The following is a 26,019-nucleotide window of genomic DNA, read 5'->3' as shown; positions in this document are numbered from 1 at the left end:
TGGTGCACAGCATTCATGTATATATTGAATGATAGCTGAGGAACATAGGAACAACTGGTATCCTTCAGATTTCCTAAAAACATTTTCTGCCTCAGTGTAACTGTTTATTTCTATTGTGTTTATGCTTCTTTGTCCATTTTTCCCTGTTTATTCGACAACTAAACTCTGAATAATAGTGCCTCTCACAAAAGTGCCACTGTGCATTTGAAAGGGCTAACTAAAAACTACAATTCCATGTATAACAATGCTAAATGTGCCCAGTTCTGAAGAGGAAAATTTTTTTTGTTTTGTGAAAGCACTTAAGATCAGCCATTTTTCCACCATAACGAAAGTTACATCTGCCTATTGTTGAACGCGATAGGCACCCCATGAAACCTACGAAACTCTCGGCACCAGAGTGTTGACGTGCAAACATAGCAGAACTTCGACAGAAGCCGACCTAGCTTTCATCTCTGGCGTCTGAGCAGACCGAGGCCTGTGTTTTGTCCACAAAGAAATTTCGCCAACAGCAGAAAGAGAAGCGGGAAGGGGGCACTGGACAGGCACCGAGGTCTAAATTCGGCTCCCTCCTCGTTGCCAGCAACCGGCTACACACAGGGGCCCTTTCGCCTTTTTTTTTTTTTCTTTTTCAGGTTGCCGACTAATGCGAAGTTCAGAGGGCGACGAAGTTCAAAACAGCAGTGAAAAGCAGAGTGTCAGCATTTTGACTATTCCAGATTTGGCTACAGCTGGCAGGCGACGGCAGCTGCTGAAGCCATTTTTAGAAACGCCTCCCACCATTTTTTAGAAAACACTGTTTCTCATAACGTTTTCTTTCACAAAAAACCTTCCTAACCGTTCTAAGATGTTTCTCTCCACATTAAAAACTTGTAAAATATGAGTGCATTTCTCTATTTGGGACTCACTATCACCATCATGCCTAACACCTTTAATGCTTTTGTGTTTTGGTGCGCAGCACAGCTCGCCCAAATAATGTAATTCGGTTTCTTAATTAAGGCCTTAAAGGTGTTGTGCCACCAAATTTGTTGCTTGTGCATTCTTTGTTGCAAACGTTTTATATTTCATTAGAAAGCATGATACATGCTCTCACATGCACATATTCTGAGTAAAAAATTTATTATCGCACGATTCATGTGAACAGGATTCGGTTTCGGTTTCTGGGCGCCGATTCAAGCAGTGACGTCACAGCGTTGCGCCATAGCCTCCTTTAGTAGGTTATATAGGAGGCTATGGTTGCGCGGACGCTCTGCCACGCGTGTCTACCATGCGGCGCTGCGGTACGTTGCGACTTTACTGCGGCGTCTGCTCCCCCACATACGTGTTTCACCACGGAAGTAAACACGCCGACTCGTCACGTTAAGTCGCGACAGCTCCGACACGGATTCTTTGTCTGCATCCTCGGATGCAGACAAATGAAAACCATGGATATGCAAACCATAAAAATGCTAAAAAAAACGCAAAAAAAAAAAAAAAAAGTTACCCTCCCCGCGAATCGAACTCTCAACGTTGACCGGGCGGGCGCGACGCGCGAAACCACTGAGCCACCGAACAACCGGCTTGCCAATGCGATATAGCAGGTGTACTAGATGGAGGCCCATCATTGGAGTCGCACGTCGGTGTTTACTAGCTAGTTTACAGAATTCCTGACTTGTAAACTCAAATTTCTTAAATAGCGCTTGCGCAGCAAGGTTTTGCGAAGCCCCCGCAACAGCTTATCGCCATCAACTCTGCTATTTTGCGAAAGCGCTCGCAAAAATAAGTGTGCCCGGCTGCGACTGCGATTTTGCACTAAAGGGATAGTGCTTGCCGTACTTTGGTTTTACGTTTTACGTTAAAAACCTTTGCCGATACTGATCTCTTATTACCCAAATTACCCTACGTAACTCTTCTTCTGCACGAAACTATTTTCTGCAGGCGAGCCGATCGCACACGCATTCCGGGGTAGCGGCGTCGCCGAAGAGCACGGCCGAAGCGTCGAACGCCAAAATACGGATCGCATTAGCGCTAGTGTTGAGTTGTATGGGCTTCATGGAACGTACTGAGTTTATTACCCTCCAGAAACTAACAAAATAGAGCCGCGTTCATTGCGGCACGAATGTTGTCGGGGCGCAGTTTTCGCTTCTCGGTCGATTGACGACGCGTCGTGCGACCAGTCAGGCGACCGGTTTTGTTGGCGTCTTCGGTCGGCAAGTCAGTCACACTACGGCGACTTTCCATCGGCCTACGTGTTTGTGTTGCCGTCGGCGTGGTGTGACAACGCGGTCTGGCAATTCGGCAGTTGGCCGATGTTTTAACGACTCGTCGGCGTCGCGTCGTCGTCGCCGTCGTATCGGTATAGTGTGTCGATACGACCAAGCGACCAAACAAACTGTGGTAACTGGAGTTCACGTTCACGTCGCTCGAGTCGCTAGCGTTGTATGACGTCACAAACTTTGCTGCGCTGGCAATTCACTGACGTCATGGTTAGTGGCGCTAGCGATGGGTCCCGATTTCCAGAAGAGCATTTAGGTAATTTTTAGAAGCGAATTAAAATATATATTAAGCGCTTGCTGTACCCAGCACTTCGTGTTGAGGGTCGTTGCATGCAGAGGAAGCCTACAGCAGGCTTTTTACAGACTTAAAATTTGGTGGCACAACACCTTTAAACACTTCGTGTCATTTTTTGTGCACAAATGGCACAGGCATGTGGCACGGGGGCATTATGTGTAAGCGATGCAAATCGACGCAAAAATTTTTCCATACTGCTCCACCTAGCAGTGCAACTATGTTCCCAAGGAGATGCGGAAATTGCGGACGCAGAGGCTTTTATCTCGCAACGCATGCATCGTGTTTGCCGAAAGAACATCACAGACTATTTCAAACCAGACTGTTTCTGCTGTGCTTTCCTGCGTACATCACCAGAGCAAAAGTGAGATGCAATAGTTTGGTTGCATGCACCGCCTGTCTGGTTTTTCCTTATTACAAATAGCGCTGCACCCACAGCATTCATTCATACGTCGAGGATGACAAACTCGAAGCCCGTTTACAAAGCTTTGCAGTACTCCTTTACAGACCAAACCAAGGAGGAAAGCGAGGCCTTTTTTCGCGCGTCTCTCACTTCCAGTCACGGAAGGGGTGAAGCCCAGGCTTAGTAGTATAAAAGGGGCAAAATACTTGCGCGCCATTTCCTCCTCCTGAAGTGCTCGCCCTGAAATCACACCACACGCACAGTGAGGGCCACTTCCCAGGCCCCACCAAGCACCCCAGTGTGAGTGTCCCGTGTCCCCACATCGTCCGGGCTGCACCCACCACAGCACCCCTCGAGTGCTGTCTGCCGGCACCTTAGCTGTCAAGCTGAGGCGATCCAAGGGTCTCGTAGAGTGCGAGAAACGCCCCTGTATGAGGGGTCTTTACAGTTTTTTTGCCAGGGTAAGAAATACCATATTTACCCGCATAATTTGTGCACGCTCAAGTTTTACCCAGGTTTAAAGAAAACAAATTTCCCTCGCATACTTTCCACTCCCTGTCTTGCCCGAGGAGACAGCCCATTGGCACGCACGCACAAACAAGCACGTTTTAAACGGTAGTGCAGTGGCACGCAGCCATGGCGCATGGGAGCGCAGTGTGTGTGCCCAATCCCTTCGCTCTTTCCTCCTTGCCAACCCTCCACGATGGAGCTCAGGCAAGAGAGCCTTTCAATGGGGAGCTGGGACTGCCCTCCTGCTTTCCTTCCTCTTCCCTCCCGTGCAACACGCACCCAGGCTGGCACGGAACCCACTTCTCCACTGACGCTGTGCGAGGAGGGCGCATGGGACCCGCCCCGGTGTCGCCCCAGCCTCGCCTCTCCTCCCCTGTGTACACGCTGAGACGGAGGCCCCCTTTCGTGCTCGCGTTTTGCCAACAGTCGATCGCCTTCTGCTTGTGCAGTGGTGGGCTGCGGTGCCTACATGGCGAAATTCAAACTCACCGCGATTGACTTTGCCGAGGAAAAAGGCAACCGTGCCACCGAAAAGCACTTCAACAGGAACGAGAGGCACGCGTGGTATTGAAGACAGCAGAAGAGACCGAACCTGGAAGGAGGGCTTTTCGGGGACCAAAGCAAGGGAAGTTTCCTGGGGTGGAAGAAGAGCTGCCGAAGCATGTTCTACAGACAAGGCTGTCCTGTCTCGCTGTGTCGTGCGAGATGCTGCAGTTTGAGGCAAGTAAGATTGCACAAGAGAAACGGGTCCCTGCTGCGACATCCAAGGCAAGCAGAGGATGGGTGACGCGCTTCATCGAGACGCTACCAGCGGTCTCTCAGACCAGCAGTTACCACAGGACTACGAGGAGAAGATTGTGTTGTTTCGCCACTAAACGGGAAACTTAATCATGTCCCAGACTGGGACGAGACGACCCAACACGACAGTGAGCAGCAAGAAAGCTGTGTCAATGCCCATCCAGAACACCGGCCGCGAAAAACAACGTTGCACGGTGGTGCTTGCCGTGACAGCGGTTGCCCGCAAACTCTCACCCTTCGTAATCTTCAAGAGGAAGACTGTGCCCGAAATGAAGCTGGGAGGCCATGTTCACATCCACACACAAGAAAACGGGTGGATGAACGAGCAGCTGATGTAGGACTGGATTGACACCGTCTGGGGCAAGAGACCAGGGGTTTTGCTGCAGCTGCCATTGCGGTTGGTGCTCGACAGCTTCAAAGAGCATCTTGTGGAGAGCATGATGGAGAACCCAGCCCTTATCCTGAATGGTCTTGGGGCAACTGAATGTGTCGGTCAACAGACTGTTCAAAGACCATGTTGAGTGGATGGCCAGCAGAGAGAGCAGCTCACTCCCACAGGGACGATAGAGACAGCCGTTGGAGACAGTCTGTGAGTGAATCGTGGCAGCGTGTGACATGGCCTATCCCAGCATTGTGTAGCACAGCTTCAAGAAGACTTGGCTGTCAAACGCACACGATGGAAGCGAGGAAAATGCCCTTTGGAAGGGCAGTGACGGTGGCCACGATAACGACTCCGAATTAGAATTACCGACCAGCGATTAAGACTAGACCAGAACAGGATTGGACTGGTGAAAAGTATGCACTGTGTAAATAAATAAGTATAATTCACCACTGCTGTCATACTGGATTTTCTCTTATTCATTTATTCCGTGTTAGAAATGTTGACACGTTGTTTTGACTTTTTTTGCAAAATCCCTGTGTAATTTGCCCACCGTCTAGACCTAAACTCGCGAAAAAGGTGCACAAATTACACAAGTATATACAGTACAGTGGCTCTGGCTGGGAATTCAGTACCTGTCTAGTCATTTGAATTTCATGTTCTGTCCTTTTAGCACTCTGTATCCTCTTATTATGTGCCAGTAACTTCCAAGTCTTCCAATGCCCCATCACAAAGCAAGGGATGACGGCTGCTTCTCTGCAGGAACCAGCCGCGGTTTCGATTGTCGGCCACAGCGGCCGCTTGTCTGATGGAGGTGAGAAGCAAAAACGCCTGTGTGTACGAGATTTCGGCGCACGTTAAAGATCCCCAGGTGGTCAAAATCAATCCAGAGCCCTCCACTACGGCGCGCCTCATCTCCTGCGTTGCACGGGCGTGTTGAACCCCACAATCAATCAGTTTCTCTGCAGGAATGATCTGGCAGCGAAGCGGCAAAAATATTGCCTTGTTGGTAAAACTGTGCCCATGCCACATTTCTGCACGCATAACCCGTACCTGCACATAACCCTCCCCCCTGCACTGCGCCCAGGGGAAACAAAACAAAACAAAGAACATCCCTGTATATCACCCACCCTGCTTGCCCTGTAATGCAGCCTCTCAACATCCATAAAAAAAAGGGTACATCTTGCTCGTACAAGTAACGAAACAAGACTATCAATCTTCTTTCCCAACACTTTTATCCGAACTGTTAAACATGTGTACGCCTCAGTGCGTTCTTCTGTGTTGTAGAATCATGTGCAAGTCAGTCATGAGATGTTTGTTCCATTGACGTTATTATTTTCAGTTTTTATGCTCTTTCTCTATTGTACACATCTCCCTTTCCGCTCCTGTCCTTTGCTTCTTCTGGGCACCACACTGATGCTGCTTGTGGGCACTTATCCTGACTAACAAACAAACAAACAAGCAAACAAACAAAAAAATAAGTAACTAAATAAATAAATAGATAGATAAACAAACAAACAAACAAATAAATAAATTACTGGGGAAGAAAAAGGCAGCCAAAAAAACCGTATTGATGTACAACAAACACAGGCAGCTCCTGGGTTGTCGGAAGTCCTACAAAGCAGCAGCCCACCCACTCACCAGTTCGGCCTTGGCCGTGAGCAGGGGCTCGAAGGAGCGGACGCAGCTGTCGACAAAGGCGTCGCTGACCACCATGGTGTCCAGCAGGGCCTGCACCGACTGGCTCGACCGGGGACGCGACTTCAGCACCCACTGCACCACGCTCGACACATCCTCCGCGCTGAACACCGACGGCACCAGCGGCTGCAATCAGAGGGGCCCCCCCGAAACACTCCGTGAACTACGCTGAATGGGCGAGCCCAGTGCTAATACTTGGCGGCCACAGGATATCTGCCCAAACTACTAAGGGACCCTATGTACAGTGTGCAACACACTTGTCTACATTAGCGCATTCAACTTCAACAACTTACATATGAAAACTGCCCCGAAAGATCTTTTCACAAAAATGTTCAGAACACTGCTGTAGTTTGTTTCAAATCGCTGTTGAGCGAGGCAGGATAAGGCTGGAAATATGAAAGCCGTGTTAATGTGTTACACAGATACTGTATTTTCGCACGTATAACCCGCACCAAAAATGTGAAAATTTTAGTGAGAAAGTATGGGTGCAAATATTACGTGGGGTTTTCCTTAAGTGAGGCTTCACGGCAATTCGCGTTGTGCCATAAATCTCCTACGCAATAACACTGACTAAGCCATCTATGGCAGCGATTATGCAAAACATACAGGGACAAGGAAGAGAAAACAAGGACAAGCACACTCTAACAACTGAATTTTATTAGTGAATTGTAACCTTCACCTTGCAGTCGGTCTACTTCACTTGCTAAATATATGCTTTTTCTGTGTACAGAGTATGTGATATGTTGCTTGAGCAGTAGCTTTGGTAAAGCCTTTCCTGTACCAAATGTGCGGGCAATACGCGAGGATTTTTTTCCTTTTCCGGCGACTGAAAGTGTGGGTGCGGATTATATGCAGGGGAGGGTTATACAGTTAAACCTCGTTATAACGAAATTGAAGGGGCGCCGCGATTTGCTCGTTATAGCCAATATTTCGTTATAGCCGTAGCCGACATTTACTGCAAATATTATGCATTGTAGTTACCTAAAATCATCCTAAAACAAAAAGCGGGCGAAATAGCATCTTGCCGCGTGCGGTAGTCAGTAAAATAAACACATTGCGGAGGTAAAAAGGAAAAGTTACGAACCTACTTTATTGCAGTTCAAAACTCGTATTTCAAACAGACTTGGCTACGAAGTCCGTAATTGGACGTTGATGCACCTTCCTGATGCGAGCGATGGCTCGCTCAGCTGCGACGCAGCACGTCCACCGCATCTAGTGCCTCCGACGCCGTCCTTAGCGCTTCCTTTCACGCCACGTGCAACAGCGCTGACGATGGACTCGGTTGCTCCCGATGGTGGGCGGCGTACTCATCCACACGTAAAAGTCTCTTGCCACCTTACCACGGAGTGCACCTTACCTCCCTTCGCGCCCGATGCGATGGCTTTTATCATAGCCGTCTTCTGTTCAAGCGTGATAGTCTTTCGCTTTCGCTTCCCGCCTGTCGCACTCGCGTTGTTGGAATCACGCGGGCAGTACGACGATAAAGACTGCCAAAACCCACGCGCGCACAGCTACGCAGCGACGTCGGCGATACGAACAGGGGAGGAGGAAAGAGAGGAAGGCGACGCAACCGCGCGCGCCATGTGCATCGTGATTGGGGCTCTTCTCGGACTCACCGCGGATAGTCCGCGGGTAGTCTGAAGATTCCCCGAAGCCATAGCGATACATGGGAAAATCGAACGTCGGACTGCTTCTCGGGGAGCCCGCGGCGAGTCCGAGACTAAATCGAAGGGCCCCATTGTCTGCATGCCGTGCGCAGCGAGAGGAGGGTGGGAATGGCTTCGCGGGCGCAACGTCCGCACGGCGCGCCATCCAGCTTCGCGCGCGTGGCGGGAGTTTTGAACTGCTAATACAGTTGCCGCGTCACGCACCATCTCAAATCCGCGTTGCGCACTGTTGTAAAATTAGCTCAAAATTTGATTTCTCGACGAAATTTGTTCGTTGTATCCCGTAACGGGCAAATTTTACCTCGTTAAAACGAGGTTTTAAATACATTGGCTTCTATGGGCACTTTCAAGGGGAATTACGATTTGCTCATTATATCCATTATTTCGTTATAGCCCGTCTCGTTATAACGAGGTTTAACTGTATGCGCGAAAATGCGGTAGTTCCCCTCCTTCCGTTTTTTTAAGTCCGATAATTCTTTGTCAGCGTCACCTGCGTTGTCAAAATGTCCCATCACAGCTACTGCCGTTTTGCACCAAAGCTGTCTATGGCTAGACAGAGTTGCGCTAACAATGAATTTCTTATCTTGTGGCAAAGCCAACTTTCTCATGCTCTGCAGCTCTCTATCTAATCTAGGTATCTTAAAAGAAATTAGACCGATATTGGCTGCTGGAATGACTCTATCATTGTGCCAAGTTTCCTTTACTTCTCACAATTTGTGAGTTCGCAATGAAGTTGTAGACATTACAAAATTGCTGCCCGCTGTCCACATGTGGCCGTCTATAGAGGGCGTGTGGTCACACAAAACAGCTGTCACTGTTGCTTTGCCGAAGCTATCGTGAAACATGTGATGTCGCCAAGATAAATCTAAGATTCCACGTAATTTCGTTTAGTTTTAGCAATATTACGTAGTTTACAGTGAAGGTGTAAATACAGTCGAGTCCACTAATAATTAGTTCGTTATATCTGCACCTTTTGATAAGCGTAGTACAGTCGAGCCCACTTATAACGATACCGTTTATAACAATATACTGAATATGACGACACCTATGGCACTGTCCACTCTTCTACGTGTTTTATGGTAAAATAAACTGCTTCTTACAATGCTCCAGTGCCACGATATCGCATATAGCGACTGAGTCCGGTTGCAGTGAGCACCGAAAATACGAGATGCCACCGGCTGTCTGCGCAGACCGCGCTGATGGCATGCACTACGGTGAAGCGCCTCACATCCCTTCCACCCCTCAGAAAGCAAGTCGACTGCACCACTTACGAGGAAGCGAGGGGAGCAGTTTCCTTCCAAACCCCCTCTCGGGGCACTCGCTCGTGCCTTCGCTTGGTGCACCACTTCGAATTTGACTGGGTGCTTCTTCAACTACCTCCGCTTTTCTTCGGAAGGGACGTTAGGGCCTATGTTTTGGAAGTGCCCGGGTACCTCACGGAAGAGGCGATCGTTGCGCGGATGCGGGCTGCAGACAGCGCTGACAGTGACAACTCTGATGACGCATGCGGTTGCGCAGCCTACTCGGGGGGCGTCTTCACAAGAGGCCCAGCGCATGACACAGTCTTTTGGGGACTTCGTTTCCACCAAGGCCCCTTAGCTCAGCTAGGTGAGGCCCTTACAGATGCTCTTGAAAAAGATGTGCGCCAGCTTTGCGTGAAGCTAACAAGGCTGACCGACAATGGCTTCTTTTCTGCAAATAAATAGCAGGGCAACCTTGCTTGCATGCAAATGAAATTTTTTAGCTCTGTTGTTTCGTGTTTTTATTTCGCAACCCACCTGTAACAATTATCGGTCACGACGACGGATATTCTGGGCACTTGGTTATTGTTATAGGTGGACTCGACTGTAACCGTTTTCTGCACGTGAAGGCGCGGGGTGCGCTTATTACAGCGGGTGCACCGATGCAGCCGTGCACATCACAACCATGTTGGCTGCACAGGCAAGTGGCCACTTTGCCACCCGCTTTAGCAGTGACTCAGTGGCTAAGGCGTTGTGCTGCTGAGCACGAGGGTGCGGGTTTGTCACCCGGCCGCGGAGGCCGCTTTTCTGATGGAGGCGAAAGGCAAACACGCCCGTGTGTACGAGATTTCGGCGCACGTTAAAGATCCCCAGGTGGTCAAAATTAATCCGGAGCCCTCCACTACGGCGCGCCTCATCGCCTGCATTGCGTCGGCGCGTTAAACCCTACAATCAATCAATCAAGTTACCACGCTGCCGCCAGAACGGAACTACTGGGCTAAACAAAGTAATGTGGATGAAAATTGTGCCATGCATTGTCATTTGTGCTGCTTCAGAAGGGGCTATCAAATATCCGCTACAATGGTGAGCTAACTGCTCCGAACACTCTGAAACTGCTATCACTGGTGGAACCAGTCAGGCTCTGCTTGCGCTACATAGGTGATTGCGGTACTGCTTGCATTGGCGTCATAATCCACTCGAGGCAGAAACTGCCACCAGAATGCAGTTTCAGCTTTTTCACTGCCTGGCTAAGCTCGTTGGCCACGGTTACCTTTGTTGCCGTGTCGATGGCTTCCCTCTTCGAAGCGGAAGAACCCAGTGTGCCATGCTTAAGACTCTGAAAGTGCGGAGCATGCCAAGCTTGTCCCACATCAGGCCACGAGTTTTTTAATTCTTGTTGCTATTCCCACTTCCCTAGCCTACCTTCCCTCACAGTAAGTCCTAATGGAGAAGAGCACGTGGGTGAGCATGGACAGAGAATGCCTAAACTCAGGCGTGGCTGGTGTGGAAATCATTGTGCCATTTTTTCCCACAGCTGGGCTGGAAGGAGGAGGCATGGGGGAGTCGTGCACTTCGCAGGTGTGCGCACGACTATTGTCTCCCCTGTCTCACGTCCCCCTCGTGGACGAAGAGGAGGGAAGGGGTGTCTGAAACCTATGGCAGCAACGTGGTCTTACCGTTTACATTTTCATTTACAGCACGCTTTTTTTGGTGGCTGCTATCAGTTTTGTCGAGAAAAAGTATCGCCACGGAATGACTGTTCCCGTATGTGGAAAGGCGATCGAAGTGGCAGCTCTGACCACCTGTTGCAGTTGAGTGACGTTGGGTCATTCTCTGTACGCAAGCTGCACCTTTGCGCATACTGTGATGGTCATGCCATGTTCGTTCAATATAGCCAGGCATTTGTTACATCTGTGGCCATTATAAGTGCACTGAACTGTATTGCGGCGGAATTCCAATTTGCTGTTAGAATTCCCATCTAAGTGCTGTGGAGTTCCCATAGATGGGCTTTCACGTAGGGAAAATGCAGAGCCCCATGTCTGTGTACTAGAATAACACTGTAGTCCTCTTCAGCCTGCTTAAGCATGCTTCCACTACGTGGAAGCATGCTTACTCACAAATTGCAACTAAACATGTTTTGTTTTGTGCACTCATTAGACAACCCAGTAGCATTAAACAGCCACTCCTATTACAGTTTATCAAGTGATATTAAAATGGCAAATTAAATGTGTGCCCGAGCACAGAGTGCAGAACCCAGGAGTGTGACTGGGATCTTCCACTTTCCTCATGGTTCCCCATGTTTTCCGACTGCCTTGCCATACGAGGACAAAAGAAGCAGCAGCTCGTACGACCGCACGTGTTTCTTCTTCCCTCGTCCCTGTTTTCCTGCGGCGTGGTTACCTTCACGACACATGCACCCAGTTGCCCCCGTCAAGCTCTTGTCCCTTCAGACGACGAATGTAGGAACGTGCGCAGAGTGTACCAGCAAGGACTGCCACAAGGCCATGATGGAGGCCTTCAGAAATGAACAACACTGGCTGCTGCAAGAGCTCGTGGCACAAGGGGCAAAGCCGAAGCTGCGGGAGTGTACCGCCAGGTCGACCCAGGAGCCCGTGGCAGCGGCCTCGTCTATGGCGGCCTCCACCTGCGCCAACAGGGTCTGGCCTGTGCACAGCGTCTTGAGGAACACCAGGGGCTCGTCCTTGAAGCGCCGGCGGATGTACGCCTTCGGGTCCGGGATGCCCAGCCGACTCAGGGCGTCGTACTCTGGGGGATCCGGCAGAGGGAGGCACTATGAGCACGAGCGGGCACAGACAGCCACTGTGACAGCCCACTTGTGGCTCACCTCGTTCAGTCTGAGGGAACTTCATTCCAGCCATGCAAGGCGTTGCACGAAGCTCTCTAGTGCGAGGCATAAACGAGTGTCCCGTTTCTTTTTTTTTTTTAGTGTGCATTTCAAAGTACTCCAGCGCGAGGCGTAAACAAGTGTCCCAGTGCTTTAGTACTGTGACTACATGAGACGAACGACGATTATGACAACAACAACAGGAGATACCAACAGCCCAAGCCCCTAAACAATGCGAGAAACACTGAAAAATTTCCAAATTTAGCACTACTGTGACGTAATACGGGCAGGAATGACGTCATATGGGCCAGCACTAACAACATCCTTATCAGCGTGTTGGCCTCAAAGTTATGCAACCAAACAGGACTAAAGGCCCTACTACAATCGCCCGGTCATGTTTCTTGGTGGTGGCTTAGGTTGGCAGCTGCCAGGCGCGCACACAAATTCCTCCAACGACACGGACATCGCCGGAAAGTGGCTGAGGAGTCGCCTCCGGTTCACATCTTTAAACACATCTTTTCTGCAATAGTTCAATAATGTGATGTTTGTGATGAAACTGGCATCGCTGCTATCAGGCCAGGGAAGTCCTCTTAAAGGGACCCTGCAACACTCTTGGAGCAGTGCAAGTAAACCTGCGTGACGCTTAGCTTACACTGCCAGGAATACCTGTGCCAAATATTACACGTGCACGTGAAGCGCTGAACACGCAAATCACTGTGGAAGACACGGAAAACCAACTGCGCTCTCTTCAGTTCTCCTCATTATGCACACCTGGCATGGCCTAAATGACGTCAATGAGGCCATGGCTGCCCAATCGGCTGCCAGTGGCCAAGTTCGCGGCTAATTTCTCGCATTTCCTGTGACGATCCGCCGTCGCCGGCGCTCTGTGCGAACCTCTTCTATGCCTGCACTTGCAGGCACAGTTTTGCGTTTTGAGTGCGCACAGAGTTTTAGTGATGAGCTCAATACTTTGCTTTCAACCAGACCACTCGACAACAAACGTTTATTGCTTCAAAAACGCCCTACCAGCCCGAGCGCAATGGCCCCAGACCGGAAGGGTTCTGGACGTAATGAAGTGCATGTATTAGCTAAAGTGCACAAAGTCTATGAATCGCTGTGACAGTTAACCTGGGCAGGTTCAAATTTAGCAAGCCGTCAAGAGAGTTCAGCACCAAGTGCCCTTCCACGTGGCAATCCTCAAGAACATCCCTACACAACTGTCAAGTGCAACACAAGTGTGATGTTTAAAGGCTCTAGCATTCCGTGATTCCAATGTTTTTTGCAGCAATCCATAAAACCGTTCAAAACGTGGCGCTACATTCTCGAAACGAAAGCTTCGGTGAAAGCTGGCAAAAAAGTGGCATTTTTTTATTAGTAATTTTTTTTAGTTTAAAAAATTTTAATTTGTCTCTGCAAATTCTAACTTACCTAATCAAATAATACAGTAAAGATTGCTTTTTAACTTGAAACACACTAATTCCATGAAATTTACTTGTGTTTTTGTGGCTTTTCTTTTTATGACTTACGGCAGCAGCCGCAAGCACTTGAGTACTACTTCCACTTCCTGCCGACAGACGACAGGCGAGTCAACTGGCCCCGTGCTTGTCCCAGCGCAGGGGGGGCAACTGTAGACCAGCTTTTGATACATGGGGCCTATGGGGAGTTTCGCAACTGTATATATCCAGTAACTCTGGGTGGCACAGCTGCCACCCAAATCAAGGGGCTTAGCTGGCCATAGCCGCAGTCAACTATCCATCCAATACACAACAAGAATAGGTGCCATCTTTTGCTCTGTTCACGACCAGTGCGACCAGATTTTTTTTCCGAGTGGAGTGGTGTCGAAATGGCTTTTTCGAGATCTCATTTGGGTCAAAGAACATGCCTGAGAGTACAAGCACGCCAGCTTTAACGAAGACGCAGGAGTCCTTTTTTGTGGAACTTGCGCGAGAGCACCTGACTATTGTCGGAACTCAAGTATTGACGAGCACATTGAGAGCAACCGTTATTGTAAAGACGCCACGCTTCCAGCTGCAAAGGCGAACAACCATCAGAAGACGGCGCTGGCAGTTCAGGAACAGCGAGTAAGCAAAGCCGGCTGCAAAGTGCTGCCGAAGTGGAATGGCTGTGACAGGACATATTGTACCAAAAACTCTGACGACGTATGGAATTGAATTTGAGGACGTAATGGGCTTCACAAGCGATAGTGCTGCTTACGTGGTATAGTGCTTTAAGGAGTGTGTCAAGCCACTTTGCAAAAGCACTGTTCACATTACATGCGTAGCGCATACAGCGAACATTGTACGCAGCACCTTGAAGGACTCTTTTTTCCCTTTGGTGGACAAATCTGTCGCCTGTGTGAAGAAAGCATTCCATCTGGCAAGTAGGAAGAGAGCTTTCTACAAATCCCGTCTGGAAAAGTGTGTGGGGTCCAGTGTGCCAAAACACCTGTCAAAAGTACCTCAGTGGATTAAAGCTGCTGAGCAGCCCTCTGCTTACTCTGAACACTATCCTTCCTTGCCAAGGCATGATGAGTTTGGAGAAGCAGCATGTGTTCATCTTCTACAACTTTTGAATGAACACTCAGCTGAGCGTAAGTACAGCATGCAGTCTTGCGCTGCACTGTTTGGCACAAAGGTGGTGGCAAGCCTGCTGAAAGCAGCAGAGGGCCAGCGTGTAGCCTGTCGTGAAGCATACTATGCACTTCTGGGGACGGCTGCACAGGGAAGCTCTCTTTAAGCGCAACTGACGGAAGAAAACCTTGCACCCGACGGGGCCCGTTGCATCACAGACAAAAGGAACGCCGCAATTGAGTAATGCAGCTAGCAAGGCACCAGTGCATAGTACTTGGAGTTCTTCGAATATGTGGAGTACTTGGATCCCCTGCAAGTGGGGTGCCTCCCAGAGGAGAGATCAGAGTTCCTGCACTTGGGGAAGAAGCACCGGCCCTGGCTGCTGAAGGGCAGACGTGCCTCAAGTCTGCCCTAGAACTCGCTTCCACTGGTTCTCAGTTCTCCCCAAACAAGCTGGGTGAAGCTGTTCCGGCTGTCTGGGCTGGCATGGAACACCCGCCTGCACCACTTTCTTCCACTGCCCTCTCAATGCCAGTGAACTCTGTCGACGCCCGAAGGTCGTTCAGTCACTGTGGTGACGTGTCTCGCAGGCGCCACTCTCGTAGGGAAGAGAGCACGAAGCACCACCTGATGCCCAGCCACAACAGCTTGCTGCAGATTTACGCCAAATCAACCGTGTTTGGATTGGGGCCTGAAAGCGGTGAATAAATGAACTGTTACGCGCATCTCATGTATTTTCAGAGCACATTTCTCTATCGTGATTCAAATAATTTCAACGTTTTGCCGCAAAAAGTAAAGGCCTCTAGTCAGGTTGTAACCTCTGGTCAAAGACATTGCTCCTGTACCGACTACATAAAACCGCACGTGTTTACAGGTTGTCCTGGGCTGCACAACCTGACCTAATCAGCTTTCGATTCAGTGCATAAGTGCCCTAGCCCTAAAACAAAAGTTGGGATCCTTTTTTCTACACTGCATGTCAACCCACTGTAGTCACCGGTGAGAAATTCCGCTGAGACACGAGAAATGACTGCCATTTTCACACTGCCCCTAAGGGCACTTTACAAATAACTAAGGGGACAACGGCTACAGATGTCCAGGATAACGATGACCGAGATATAAAGCAAGCACTTGGCACGGGTGGCAAAACGTTGGCGAACAATCATGAATTTTTTGGTATTTATGAAGAAGCGATATTCACCTCTGGTATCCTTGAGCACATACTAACCTCGTGAATGCGTAAGCCTATTGACCATGTTTAAGACGTGCAAGGGTGAGACATCCCAAACAGGTTTGGGAGCAGTTTTTGGAGCAGCAAATTTTCAACTTTGGAGCAGAACAACAACCTTGGTGCGGAGGAGTTCCCGACACTATGTGGTAAGGGCTTAAAAAAATCTTTTTTGTAGCAGCTTTGGGGGAAAAGTACGCTTTTGAATCAATTTTGGAATACACATAACAGCGAAGTAGCCCTTAGAGAAGGTGTTTTTAGAGTATCCCAAGGTACGAACTGCGCTACCTTTAAATTGTATTGAGGCTGTATGCACAGACAACACAAAATGCCACAAAAAGTTTTCAAACTGATAAACACAACAATTGATCATTTGAATGCTGCAGTTATTATTTTTGCATTGACTGCATTGCACGAATGAGTGTAGAGCCACAGCAAGAGTTGCATAAAGCGAGGTGGAGGTCGTCCCCCACAGCGCACTTTCGCCCCGATCACAGTTTAAAGGTGACACTGCCACGCTTAGCCACGTCGCTTTTAGCATTAAATTTCACTTCACGCACATCAATAATTACCACTTGTGTCCAACTATCAGCCACGCCCAGCAGGGATGCAATGTTCGCCGCAACTTCATTTGGAAATGTCGATTGTTCCATTCCCAAGGCTGGCGAGCAGGCTGTCGAACACAGCAACAACTGAACGTTTTATAACACTGCAAGGAGTCCGAAGGTTGACTTCATAAACTCCAATTGTAGGCGCACGCACCGCATTTCCCACGCAAGTACAAGCCACGGTGAAGTCGTCCCCAAGAAGCTTTCAAGGGACTCCTTTGGAGCTGTGCAACTTCCTGTAATCTGGCACACGTCCTCAACATTACTATCCCCGCCTTAGCAGCCCTGTTCAGTACCTAAATGACAAACCAACTGAACAGGTAACCTCAACCAGATCAGCGAAGCACAGTGAACACTGCAGCGGCTGCTTCACCCAGCAGCCACACCCTTTGCTGCCATAGCAGTGGCCAATCGGGAAGGCCATTTAAGCGAAAGCAGCTGGAGAGCCAATCACACTTTAGAAGCCACCGCTTGCTTCATTTCAGTCTTTCTTTTTCTGCCTTTTGTGCGTCTGCAAGCGAGCGACGATAACACTGGTGACCAAAATGCACACGATGGGGGTTCAGCTGACCTAGCGATACCACGATGCTCACCCCATTCTCGCAAAAAAAAATAGCCCCACTTGGGCTGCTTAGAAAACCATATTGTCAACTCGGCCTTTTGCTCCATGGATACGGACACGAGCATTGAAATCCTTGCCTCCCAAGCCGTTTCCGAGCAGTTTGGCGCAATTTTCCCAATTTCTATGCTTTTGGAGCAGCCTGGCGTAGGAAGACGGAATTTTATCAAGACTGTGCAATATGCACAGCTGAGACCCCCTGGATGTCTACCGAATCCTTTTATGTTGTCAGGTGCAATTTTCTCTTTTCAGCTGTCACGGTTAAGTAACACTGCATTTACTCGCATACTGCTTGCACCCCTAATGTGAGCTGCCAGAACTTGGGTTTTTTGTTTCCTTGCATAATCCTGCCACCCCCAAAATAGGAATGGCGAAAATCGTCTGCTCACGAAACCTGTACGGTTCAACACACTCTTGCCCCCGTTCCCTTCGGCCACGAGCGTGGTGCATTCGGGCACGCAAGGCACATGCCGGCCTAGTGCCGTCTCTCGAACCAAGACAGGCATATCAAATTCCCTGGACCACTTGGTGTGGAAGGGAGACAAGGCCTCTGAAGCTGACATGGAATCCAGACGTGTGAACGAGGCAACTAATACAGCCAGCCATATTAGCAGCACTGACTTGGACTGGGACTGCTCCCATTAAGGTCCCCCACCAGCGAGGGAGGATGGTGAAGTTGGAGAGCCATCCGCGTAAACTCCGTAAAGTTTGGGCATGAACGGAGCAATGGTGTGCCCAGGAAAAATATTTGAAGGTGTTCATTTATCGATGTAACAGCCCGTGTAGCAACAAACTCTTTGGTTAAAAAACACCTCCCGGGCCAGTGTGGCAACAACTAGTTCAAATAAGTCCCACCTTATGTGTATAAAAGGAAATGCTTTGAGCTTTCAAAACAAACCGCCCACGATCCGCAGTTGCCTGCCCCGTGCGCCTATTCCGAGTGCATACAGTGGGGGTCTTCCCGTGCCACACAATGCGCTAAGCCCAGAAAAGCTCGAGTGCCCAGTTATGAAAGACTGCCCGGGCATCTGTCCACTTTGCTGCCAATGTCCTCGGAAGACGATGGCCTTCTGCTGCCCTGAAAGTGGCTCTCTTCCCTGCAGGCCTTGTCACGCTCTCCTCCTCCAGGCACACGCCCCCTCGGGTGAACGCAGTTTTGCCACGTTCCACTGCTCACAAGCCACCTATTCGAACCTTTCATTGCTGCTGGACTTCTTTGAACGCCGCCAACAGGTCTAGACTCCGACATGAGCCCTTTCTGTATTGTTGGGCCAAAACATGGTTTTCAATTTTTAAAAATAGGTACAGCGCAAATAGAAAACAGGGACACACAAAGATGACAGGACGAGTGCTGACTTCCAACTGAATTCAATACGAGAGAGCTTGCACCTTTTATACGCACTTTTCATGTTAAAACCAGTAAAAAATACAAAATGAGAGAACAATACCAGCAGCAAAAAACAAAAAAAAAAACAGGCGTATAATCTTTGATAACACACATCATCAACATGCATTCACGCGCCTGGCACAGTCCACACAGACATCAAGTCAAGTAATACCCGATGCACAGCACAAGTTCGAAAGGAAATCCATCTTTTTTTGGGACAACGTGAGCGACGCGCTGCTCACACATTTACTACCCTGCCGTGCAATTTCGTGTGCTTCAATCATTTCTCGGTAATTTGGTTTCCAATGCATAATTTTTCAATTCTTTTCAATGCTTATTTTTCAATTCCCTATAGCAAATATGAAAAACACATTTATTTTCGATTACAAGAGCACCGCGAACAGCAGTTGTGCATTTGCTGTGCGCAACTTTTTTTTTTTTTTTGCTCAACAAGGTTAACACGTATGAAGTGTGGTACCGGATTGAGTGGTCTGGAAATGTTTTTCCCACATAAACTTCTCGTTTCACAATTCTGTTATCTCCTGGCCAGGTGGCTGGCTGAACCGATAGAACAAAATTTTGGGCACATGAATGACTATCGTGCACTGAGCACACGAATGACTATCGTCTTTAAAAAAAACACGATGCTATCAGTGCTGATACAAAATTATGATGTCCAAGCTGGATGCCAACAAGCAGTGCTGCTGGTGTTAATTGTGGCCTCCGGCAAAGCGAGCAAGGCCCCTCACCGAGGAATCCGTTCTGTCGGTAGCAGGCGTCCACCCAGTTGCCCTGGGAGCGAGAGTAGAGGTCCGGCACATACGAGGCTCGCTCCGACCGGCCGCCCACCAGCGTGCCCGCCAGGCGGCCCTCCTTCAGCAGCTCCTCAATCATGCCTGCGGACATCGAGGCCACCGCCACCAGTTAGACCAAGCACGAGGACGACAGGAGGAGGACCAACAGAGCAACACTCCTGCCCGTGCAACCAGCCCGTCTTGAATGTTTTCGAACTTTGTCATTTCTTCCACAGCGGACCCTGTGTAAGCTCACATCCATTAAAGGGGAGACGTGGGTCAAAAATTACATTTTTCTCGGAAATTTCACGTTTTATGTTTTCGGCTGTACTTTCACTGTTGAACATTCAGGCCCACGCAAAAACTCAAAGAGAAATTCTAACCCGAGGTTAACGAAAAATGCACCTAAGGTACTCGTGGCGACCCAAGAAAATCTAGGAAGACCATGAAAATTGGCGTCTTTTTGAACCGTGTATTTCGAAGCAGGGGCACTGTCTGCCATTTGCAATCACTGTGGCAAGTACAGTTGTCTGTGCCCTGCCCAATGCACTCTCCGATAGGGACGTGCGCAAAATAAAAATTCAGAGACAAAGGTTTGCTTCAAAGCATCTCCATGTGCCATTTCAATCGTGCTGCACATCACGTAGCGCTGCAGCGAGCACGACAATAGCTAGCGCCCCACCCTCCAACCACTTCAGCGCTGCGCTACATCAAAAACTGAGCTGCACTGCCACTTAGATAATCTGCACGATGAATTGCCGGAGAACATGCCTTCAACGTCCAGAAGCACCAAATGGTGCACACGTCACAAGAAGCGACGTAAAGTGCATCAGAACACGGCAACAACCTGAAACAACCCGACAACCGCTAGGCCTAACTGCCAACTGCAACAGTGACTTTGGTGACGAGTTCGATGCTGCTACAGACTTTGTCGGCACTTTTCAAAAGACAAATAGAGTTACTGAAAAATAACGAAAGGCACGCCGGTGATGGCAATTCTTGCACAGTGCTCTGGGACATCAACACGTAGACGTTGCCTGTGGCTGGTGCAACCGAGAGCTCGCCTTTCGGGGATTGGTTGAACTGCTAGAGGGACTTGCGTTTCTCTAACTCAGAAGGAAATAGTGCCAATAGTGGAAGAGTTGCAGGCCCACGTGTGATTTGTGGACATTCTCTCTGTGTACTAGACGCAATCTAAACCATGTTCAAGAGCTTTACAATTCTTGAACAAGTTTAAAACTTTCAGATGTATTTTTCTCATCTAGGCATTTTTGAAGGGTGTTGCATTTTACTCATAATTCACGATGAAATAAAACCTGGCACACGCACTTTTCAATGTACACTGAGTGCGATTATCTATTGTAATTTATGTTATATAGATACATTACCCTGTACAATTATGAAAACTTTTCAAGGGTCCCTGGCAGCTCTACTTGTTTTTTATAGCGAAAACATTTTTCTTCTGACTTCGTGGTTCATAACAAGCATATGAGCTGCGGCATGGTGCTGTACATAATAATATTGATGTTGAAAAAGCGGGAGTAAAAAACCCGTTGTCTCGCAACTGCATATATGATAACGAACAAACATAAAAACTCATTGCACTTTTGGAATCTCCCAGAAGAAAATTCGCCGTTTTTCGACTCCTTGAATGGCCAGTGTGGCTTTAGACATGGCAATCTGGAGCTCCATGCTGCTGTTCCCGAAGCCTGCCCGAGTGTTGCGATGCCAGTGATCCCTTTCCAGTGCAGGCGAGCTTCGGTGCCCTTTGAGGCCCCCCACACATGCGCGCCTGGGAAGGGCAGTGCCCCGAGGCAGTCACTCACCGTAGAGCAGCTTGTCGGGGAAGCCGAACGCGTTCACCAGGCTGCTCAGGGCCACCGGCCTGCGGGCAAGCAGCGCCAGGAGGCAGGGAGAGACGGGAAGGGGAGTTAGCAAAACCTTCAAAAGGCATCTGGCACGTGCAAGAGGCTTTCCCAGCTATGATGCAGCGAGTGCGGGCTGCACTGCAGTGCATGGGAGATGGTTGGGCTGGCACAAAATGAAAGGCGTTAGCTCCCCCTTTGGAGTGGGACAAACTGCCCGAGCAAAGGTCTCCTGCCGAAAGCCCCTAGGTGCTGACTGCTGTTCCATGACATGCAGCTCGTGAACTGTGGCCCCCAGTGAGGCCATCAATGAGTGCACAAGCTACGTGGGGACGGCACTGCACAGCTAGGAGCATGCTTGGGCTCGCACTGTAGCCGAAATTGCTACAACACTACCAGAAAAGTGGCACACCTCATCAGGTTTTCCCTGCCCTCTAGAATCCATTTGTTTTTTAAATTTAAGCGCACGGAGAGGGGGCAGTTTCGCAACCTGCCCCACAAATGAAAGAACGCTGCTGACTGTACCATAGTGACAGGCATAAGAATGGCTCCTGCCTCACTACTTATTCTTCCCTTTCTTTACCACTCCTTTCTTTATGCCTTCGTGGGCTCACATGGAAAGTTTTTTACGCGAGCTTTCAATACACACTCGAGACCTCTTACGCAGGTGACCTTCCCTTTCAGAACTTCTTACTCAGGCCCTTCCCCCACACACCATGCCAGGGTAGCCAAAGCCCTGAACAACTCACATAACTGCGTCTTGCCACACTTCCAATGAACAACCAGCGTGACGAAGGCATTTTGCGGATCTCTGATTCACCACCAATGCAAATAACAACAAGGATGACAGAGGCACCGGCAACAAAGCAGAACGCGCACGAAATCGGAATGCAGGCACTCCGGCTTCACTGGGCACAGCTTTGCGCCGCACCTCACCGGTAAAAATTAATGCTGAAGAATGGCGCTCCTATTTTGCCTCCAGTCTGCAAACGCAAGCTCTGATTCATGCACTAATGGAACAATGAATATTTCATTTGTTTATTTCAGTGGGAAAAATAAAGTTGCATTCTTCCAGCCACCCCATTCCAAAGAAGCTATTGCCTATGCACCATCATCATCAGTGTCAGCCTATCTACGCCCACTGCAGGGCAAAGGCCTCTCCCATAGACCTCCAATTTTACCTGTCCTGTGCTAACTGTAGCCAATTTATCCCCGCAAACTTCTTGATCTCATCTGCCCACATAACTTTCTGCCGCCCCATGCCACGCTTGCCTTCTCTAGGGATCCACTCTGTTACCCTTAATGACCACCGGATACCTTGCCTTTGCATTACATGCCCTGCCCACGCCCATTTCTTCTTCTCAAGTATGTCCTTGACAAGAGTTTGCTCCCTGACCCACTCCGCTGTCTTTATGTCCCTTAACATTACACCTATCATCTTCCGTTCCACTGCCGGCTGAATCGTTCTCAATTTAAGTTGAACCCTCTTACTGAGCCCCCAAGTTTCTGCCCCGTAGGTGAGAACCGGTAAGATGCAGCTGTCATACACTTTCTTCTTCAGGGACAATGGTAGGCTGCCATTCATTAGCTGAGAATGCCTGCCAAATGCACTGAACCCGATTCTTATCCTTCTGATTATCTCTGCCTCACGGTTGGGATCTGGGGCCACTACTTGGCCTAAGTAGATATATTCGTTAGATACATCTAAGTACACATAGAAGATTGGCTTAAGTAGATATTGCCTATGCAAGGCGGGTCACCATCATCGTCAGCCCAAACAGGCTGGTGCTGGTGATGATGATGAGGAGGGCTCACTATACACTCGGGGACAACTTTCTGTGGCTATGGAGCGACAGCTACGAAGGGAGGGGGAGGGGGAGGCTAACTGCTCTGTGTTACTGCGCGAAGCAGTTCCTAATAAACTAGTTTCGGTTTCAGTTTCGGCGTGACCCGATACGCATTTGATACAGTTCATTTCTTCGCATAAGCTCTGTAGTTGAGTGCACTGAACCACGATCACCACGCATGCAGGCATATTGGTGTCTCCATCCACACGCTTCATTTGTTTGTAAACACAGGCCAATGCTTTGACTAGACACGGCCCGAGCGGCTGTGAACTGGAAAACTCAGACCGACTGTGGACTCTGTATCGTTCAGAAAAGAAGTGAATTTTGTAAACGCTGCAGTTTTGACGGAATGCACCGATCTGTAAACCGGCATGTGCGGCGTACTTACCTAGCGCGGTCACAGTATGCCGAAAGAGCAGCATGCACACATGCTTATGCACACGCTCGCTTACGCCGGGAAACTGGCTAACTGAACAGATTGTGAAAACAGCATCAGTCTCACTTGGGCGCACAGTGTGCAAACCACTCGCTGCGTTTGTTTAGACAGCGAAGCGTTACAAATCCTATGTGGAGAATGAAGTGGCGAGCTGCCGAAAGCCGTCAACAAGAACGCCATGTTTTTTTGGGGGGAGGGGGAACCATTGCAACGTCAGCGGCGACAGCCGCAACCAAAAATATCCGAAAATTAAAAAAAAAATGCTCTCTGTTTCATATATTCTGACTACCAATTTAGTAGCATTATCACTGCAAGTCTAAAACATAAGAACTAAATATTCTTGAATTGCTGAGGTTACCGCCAGCCAATTATTTTTGCTGAACTAGTTCCAGGTGCGCAGCGAAAAGGCGTGGCCCGGCTCCGTAGCCTTGACTGCATTGCCACAGAAAGTTGTCCCCGAGTATAGGACATCCCTAAGTGGTGGACAAGTTTGATTCGCGTAGAAACAAGCGCCAACAGAAGCAGCTCAGAGCAGAGAAAATGTAAGCCAGAGAAGATAACAACCTCTGGAACTCCCATGGCCTTTGCTGCGTGAAGCGTGCTTGCTCACCAAAGCACAAATCCCCCCGCGTACCTGATCGCCGCCGAGAGCGCTCCACGGACCCGATACTTGTGCCGCGTGAGGTAGGCGTCCGTGAAGATGTGGCGGCTGTCGTGCGGATCGGCTTGGCCCTGGATGACTGTTCCGAGCCGCGAATGGATCACCTGGCGGGGGAATGGAGGGTGAATTCGCATCTGCGGAAGGCGCACCAGGCAAGCCTGGGGAGCAGTCTACGTGCACATCCAAACTGACGGCAAAGGGAACTGGACTGGGGCAGCGATCAGTGGACACATACAAGAATACCCAGGCATTCATGTCAAGGCGCGGTTTTGGATGTGAATGCCAGCAGAATTTAGTCCATGAAAATAGAACAAAGAGTACGAAGTCCAAACACATGTTTAATTTAATTAGACACTGCATTCTGCCAGCGCTTGACGCACACGATGGTGCGGTCGATGATTGAGGACAACCATGTTCATTAACAATGACTGCAGGTCACACGCAACAATTCAGCTGAACTCTCGGCAAGCATGTCTCCCCCCTCTGCTGCTTAAGGGCCACAGCTGACAGACAGACAAAGGACAGTAGGAGCAGGCACAGGGCTGGCACTGACTCGCAACTGTTGTGAGTCAGCTCCCATCCTGTGCTTTCCAGTTGCGCTGTAACACTTCAACAAGAACCCCCACCACATCTCCCAACGATTCGTTTTGTTGCGATGTCTTCTCCCCCGCCTCATGCGCCAATCTCTCATGCAACTAGCCCGGCTCACGCTCCCCTAGGGACACCCCTCTCTCAGCAAGAAAGGGGAGCGCTACTGGCGTCGCCTGCAAACGAACACCTTTCCCCAGCCTAACTCCGCTGCACTTCATCTAGCCTATGCAGTACGACTCGCAGTGCCGATTCTGCAAAGTGCCCCGTGCTCTGTATCACATGGTGTGGGAGTGCTAGCTCTACCCCTGACACTTTCCGCGATTTCTAATCCTTCGGCTGAGCAGCGTTATAGTGGGAGGGGGGAGAACTGGTTAGCTCGTGAGTCGAAGATAAGCTTCACCTGCTCCACCGGCTGAGACGGCTGGATGCTCCAACGCACTCCTGCACTCAGGATAGCCTCACTCCCCCCACTTGCCCTATATGTCACCACATATATGTCACCAGTCTCTCAAGCTCAGGGGGAAATGCAGAACGCCAGCAACGACAACAGCGTGTCTCATACAGTTTCATACTAGTAATATATACTAGAGGAAAATCTGGCGCCGCAATCGTGGGCTGCCGTGGGCGGCGCCATTGCAGCTAGCGACGTTCCTCGCCTACCTGGCTTGGTTAGCCACATGGCTTCTTTTCTTGTCTCGAAGCCAAAATCAACAAAAATTGGTAACATCGTTTTTTTTTGTTCATCTTGCATTTTAAATAATCCCTGACAAATAGATATTTCTGGAGCTTTAATTTTACAACAAGAAAACAAATTCGATTAACCTTCTGCACTAATTTTTTTGCAGCCAAGTTTTCAGCCTGCTCGTGAGCGCTGCCAAGGATGAGTGGAACGTGCCTGCCGGTACATGACGGCACGCTCGCTGAAGCGTGGCTCCCTTAGACAGTGGTGCCAGATTTCCCTCTAGGGCATGTTAGTACGAAACTCTATGGCGTGTCTTCCTTGAACAATGTCTCGATACTGTGAGTAACAAAAACAGAAGGTGGTGGAAGGGGAAGCAACGCACGTCTTCCAGGAAGTCCGGCGGCAGGTCGTACTGCTTGGTGATCTCCCCAAAGGTTATGTGCCCTGCCTGCTGGAGCTTCTCGTTGATGTCCTCGGCCAGGGCGTCCAGGTAAGACCTGCACCGTGAAGACGAAAGGAAAACATTGAGGCACAGGCACGCTGCACATGCCAGCACTAGGGCTTGGCGCTGACCTAGCTGGGTGCACATTGCTTGAAACATGGACAACCACAAGCGCTGACATTCAAACCTGCACACAGCACTCTCACG

At 49.4% G+C, this 26,019-nt stretch overlaps 1 protein-coding gene and 1 pseudogene across 1 annotated transcript in view; one reads left to right on the top strand and one right to left on the bottom strand.

Moving 5' to 3' along the window:
* Ufl1 (UFM1 specific ligase 1) overlaps positions 1 to 26,019 on the bottom strand; it is a 72,653-nt gene that overhangs the window by 38,078 nt on the left and 8,556 nt on the right. Inside the window, exons 4-9 of the mRNA XM_077683523.1 lie at positions 25,753 to 25,867; positions 24,071 to 24,201; positions 21,115 to 21,173; positions 19,244 to 19,390; positions 11,831 to 12,006; positions 6,276 to 6,458 (exon numbers count right to left, since the gene is read on the bottom strand). Coding sequence (XP_077539649.1) covers positions 6,276 to 6,458; positions 11,831 to 12,006; positions 19,244 to 19,390; positions 21,115 to 21,173; positions 24,071 to 24,201; positions 25,753 to 25,867 — 811 coding nt within the window. The remainder of the gene's footprint in view (positions 1 to 6,275; positions 6,459 to 11,830; positions 12,007 to 19,243; positions 19,391 to 21,114; positions 21,174 to 24,070; positions 24,202 to 25,752; positions 25,868 to 26,019) is intronic.
* On the top strand, positions 14,204 to 15,462 carry LOC144152442 (uncharacterized; annotated as a pseudogene).

This window comes from Haemaphysalis longicornis, unplaced genomic scaffold (assembly GCF_048455015.1).
Source record: "Haemaphysalis longicornis isolate Haplotype H1 unplaced genomic scaffold, Haemaphysalis longicornis Haplotype H1 scaffold_9, whole genome shotgun sequence".
NCBI lineage: Eukaryota > Metazoa > Arthropoda > Arachnida > Ixodida > Ixodidae > Haemaphysalis > Haemaphysalis longicornis.
Note: the sequence above shows the minus strand (reverse complement) of the source record. Positions and strands in the feature narration are given on the sequence as shown.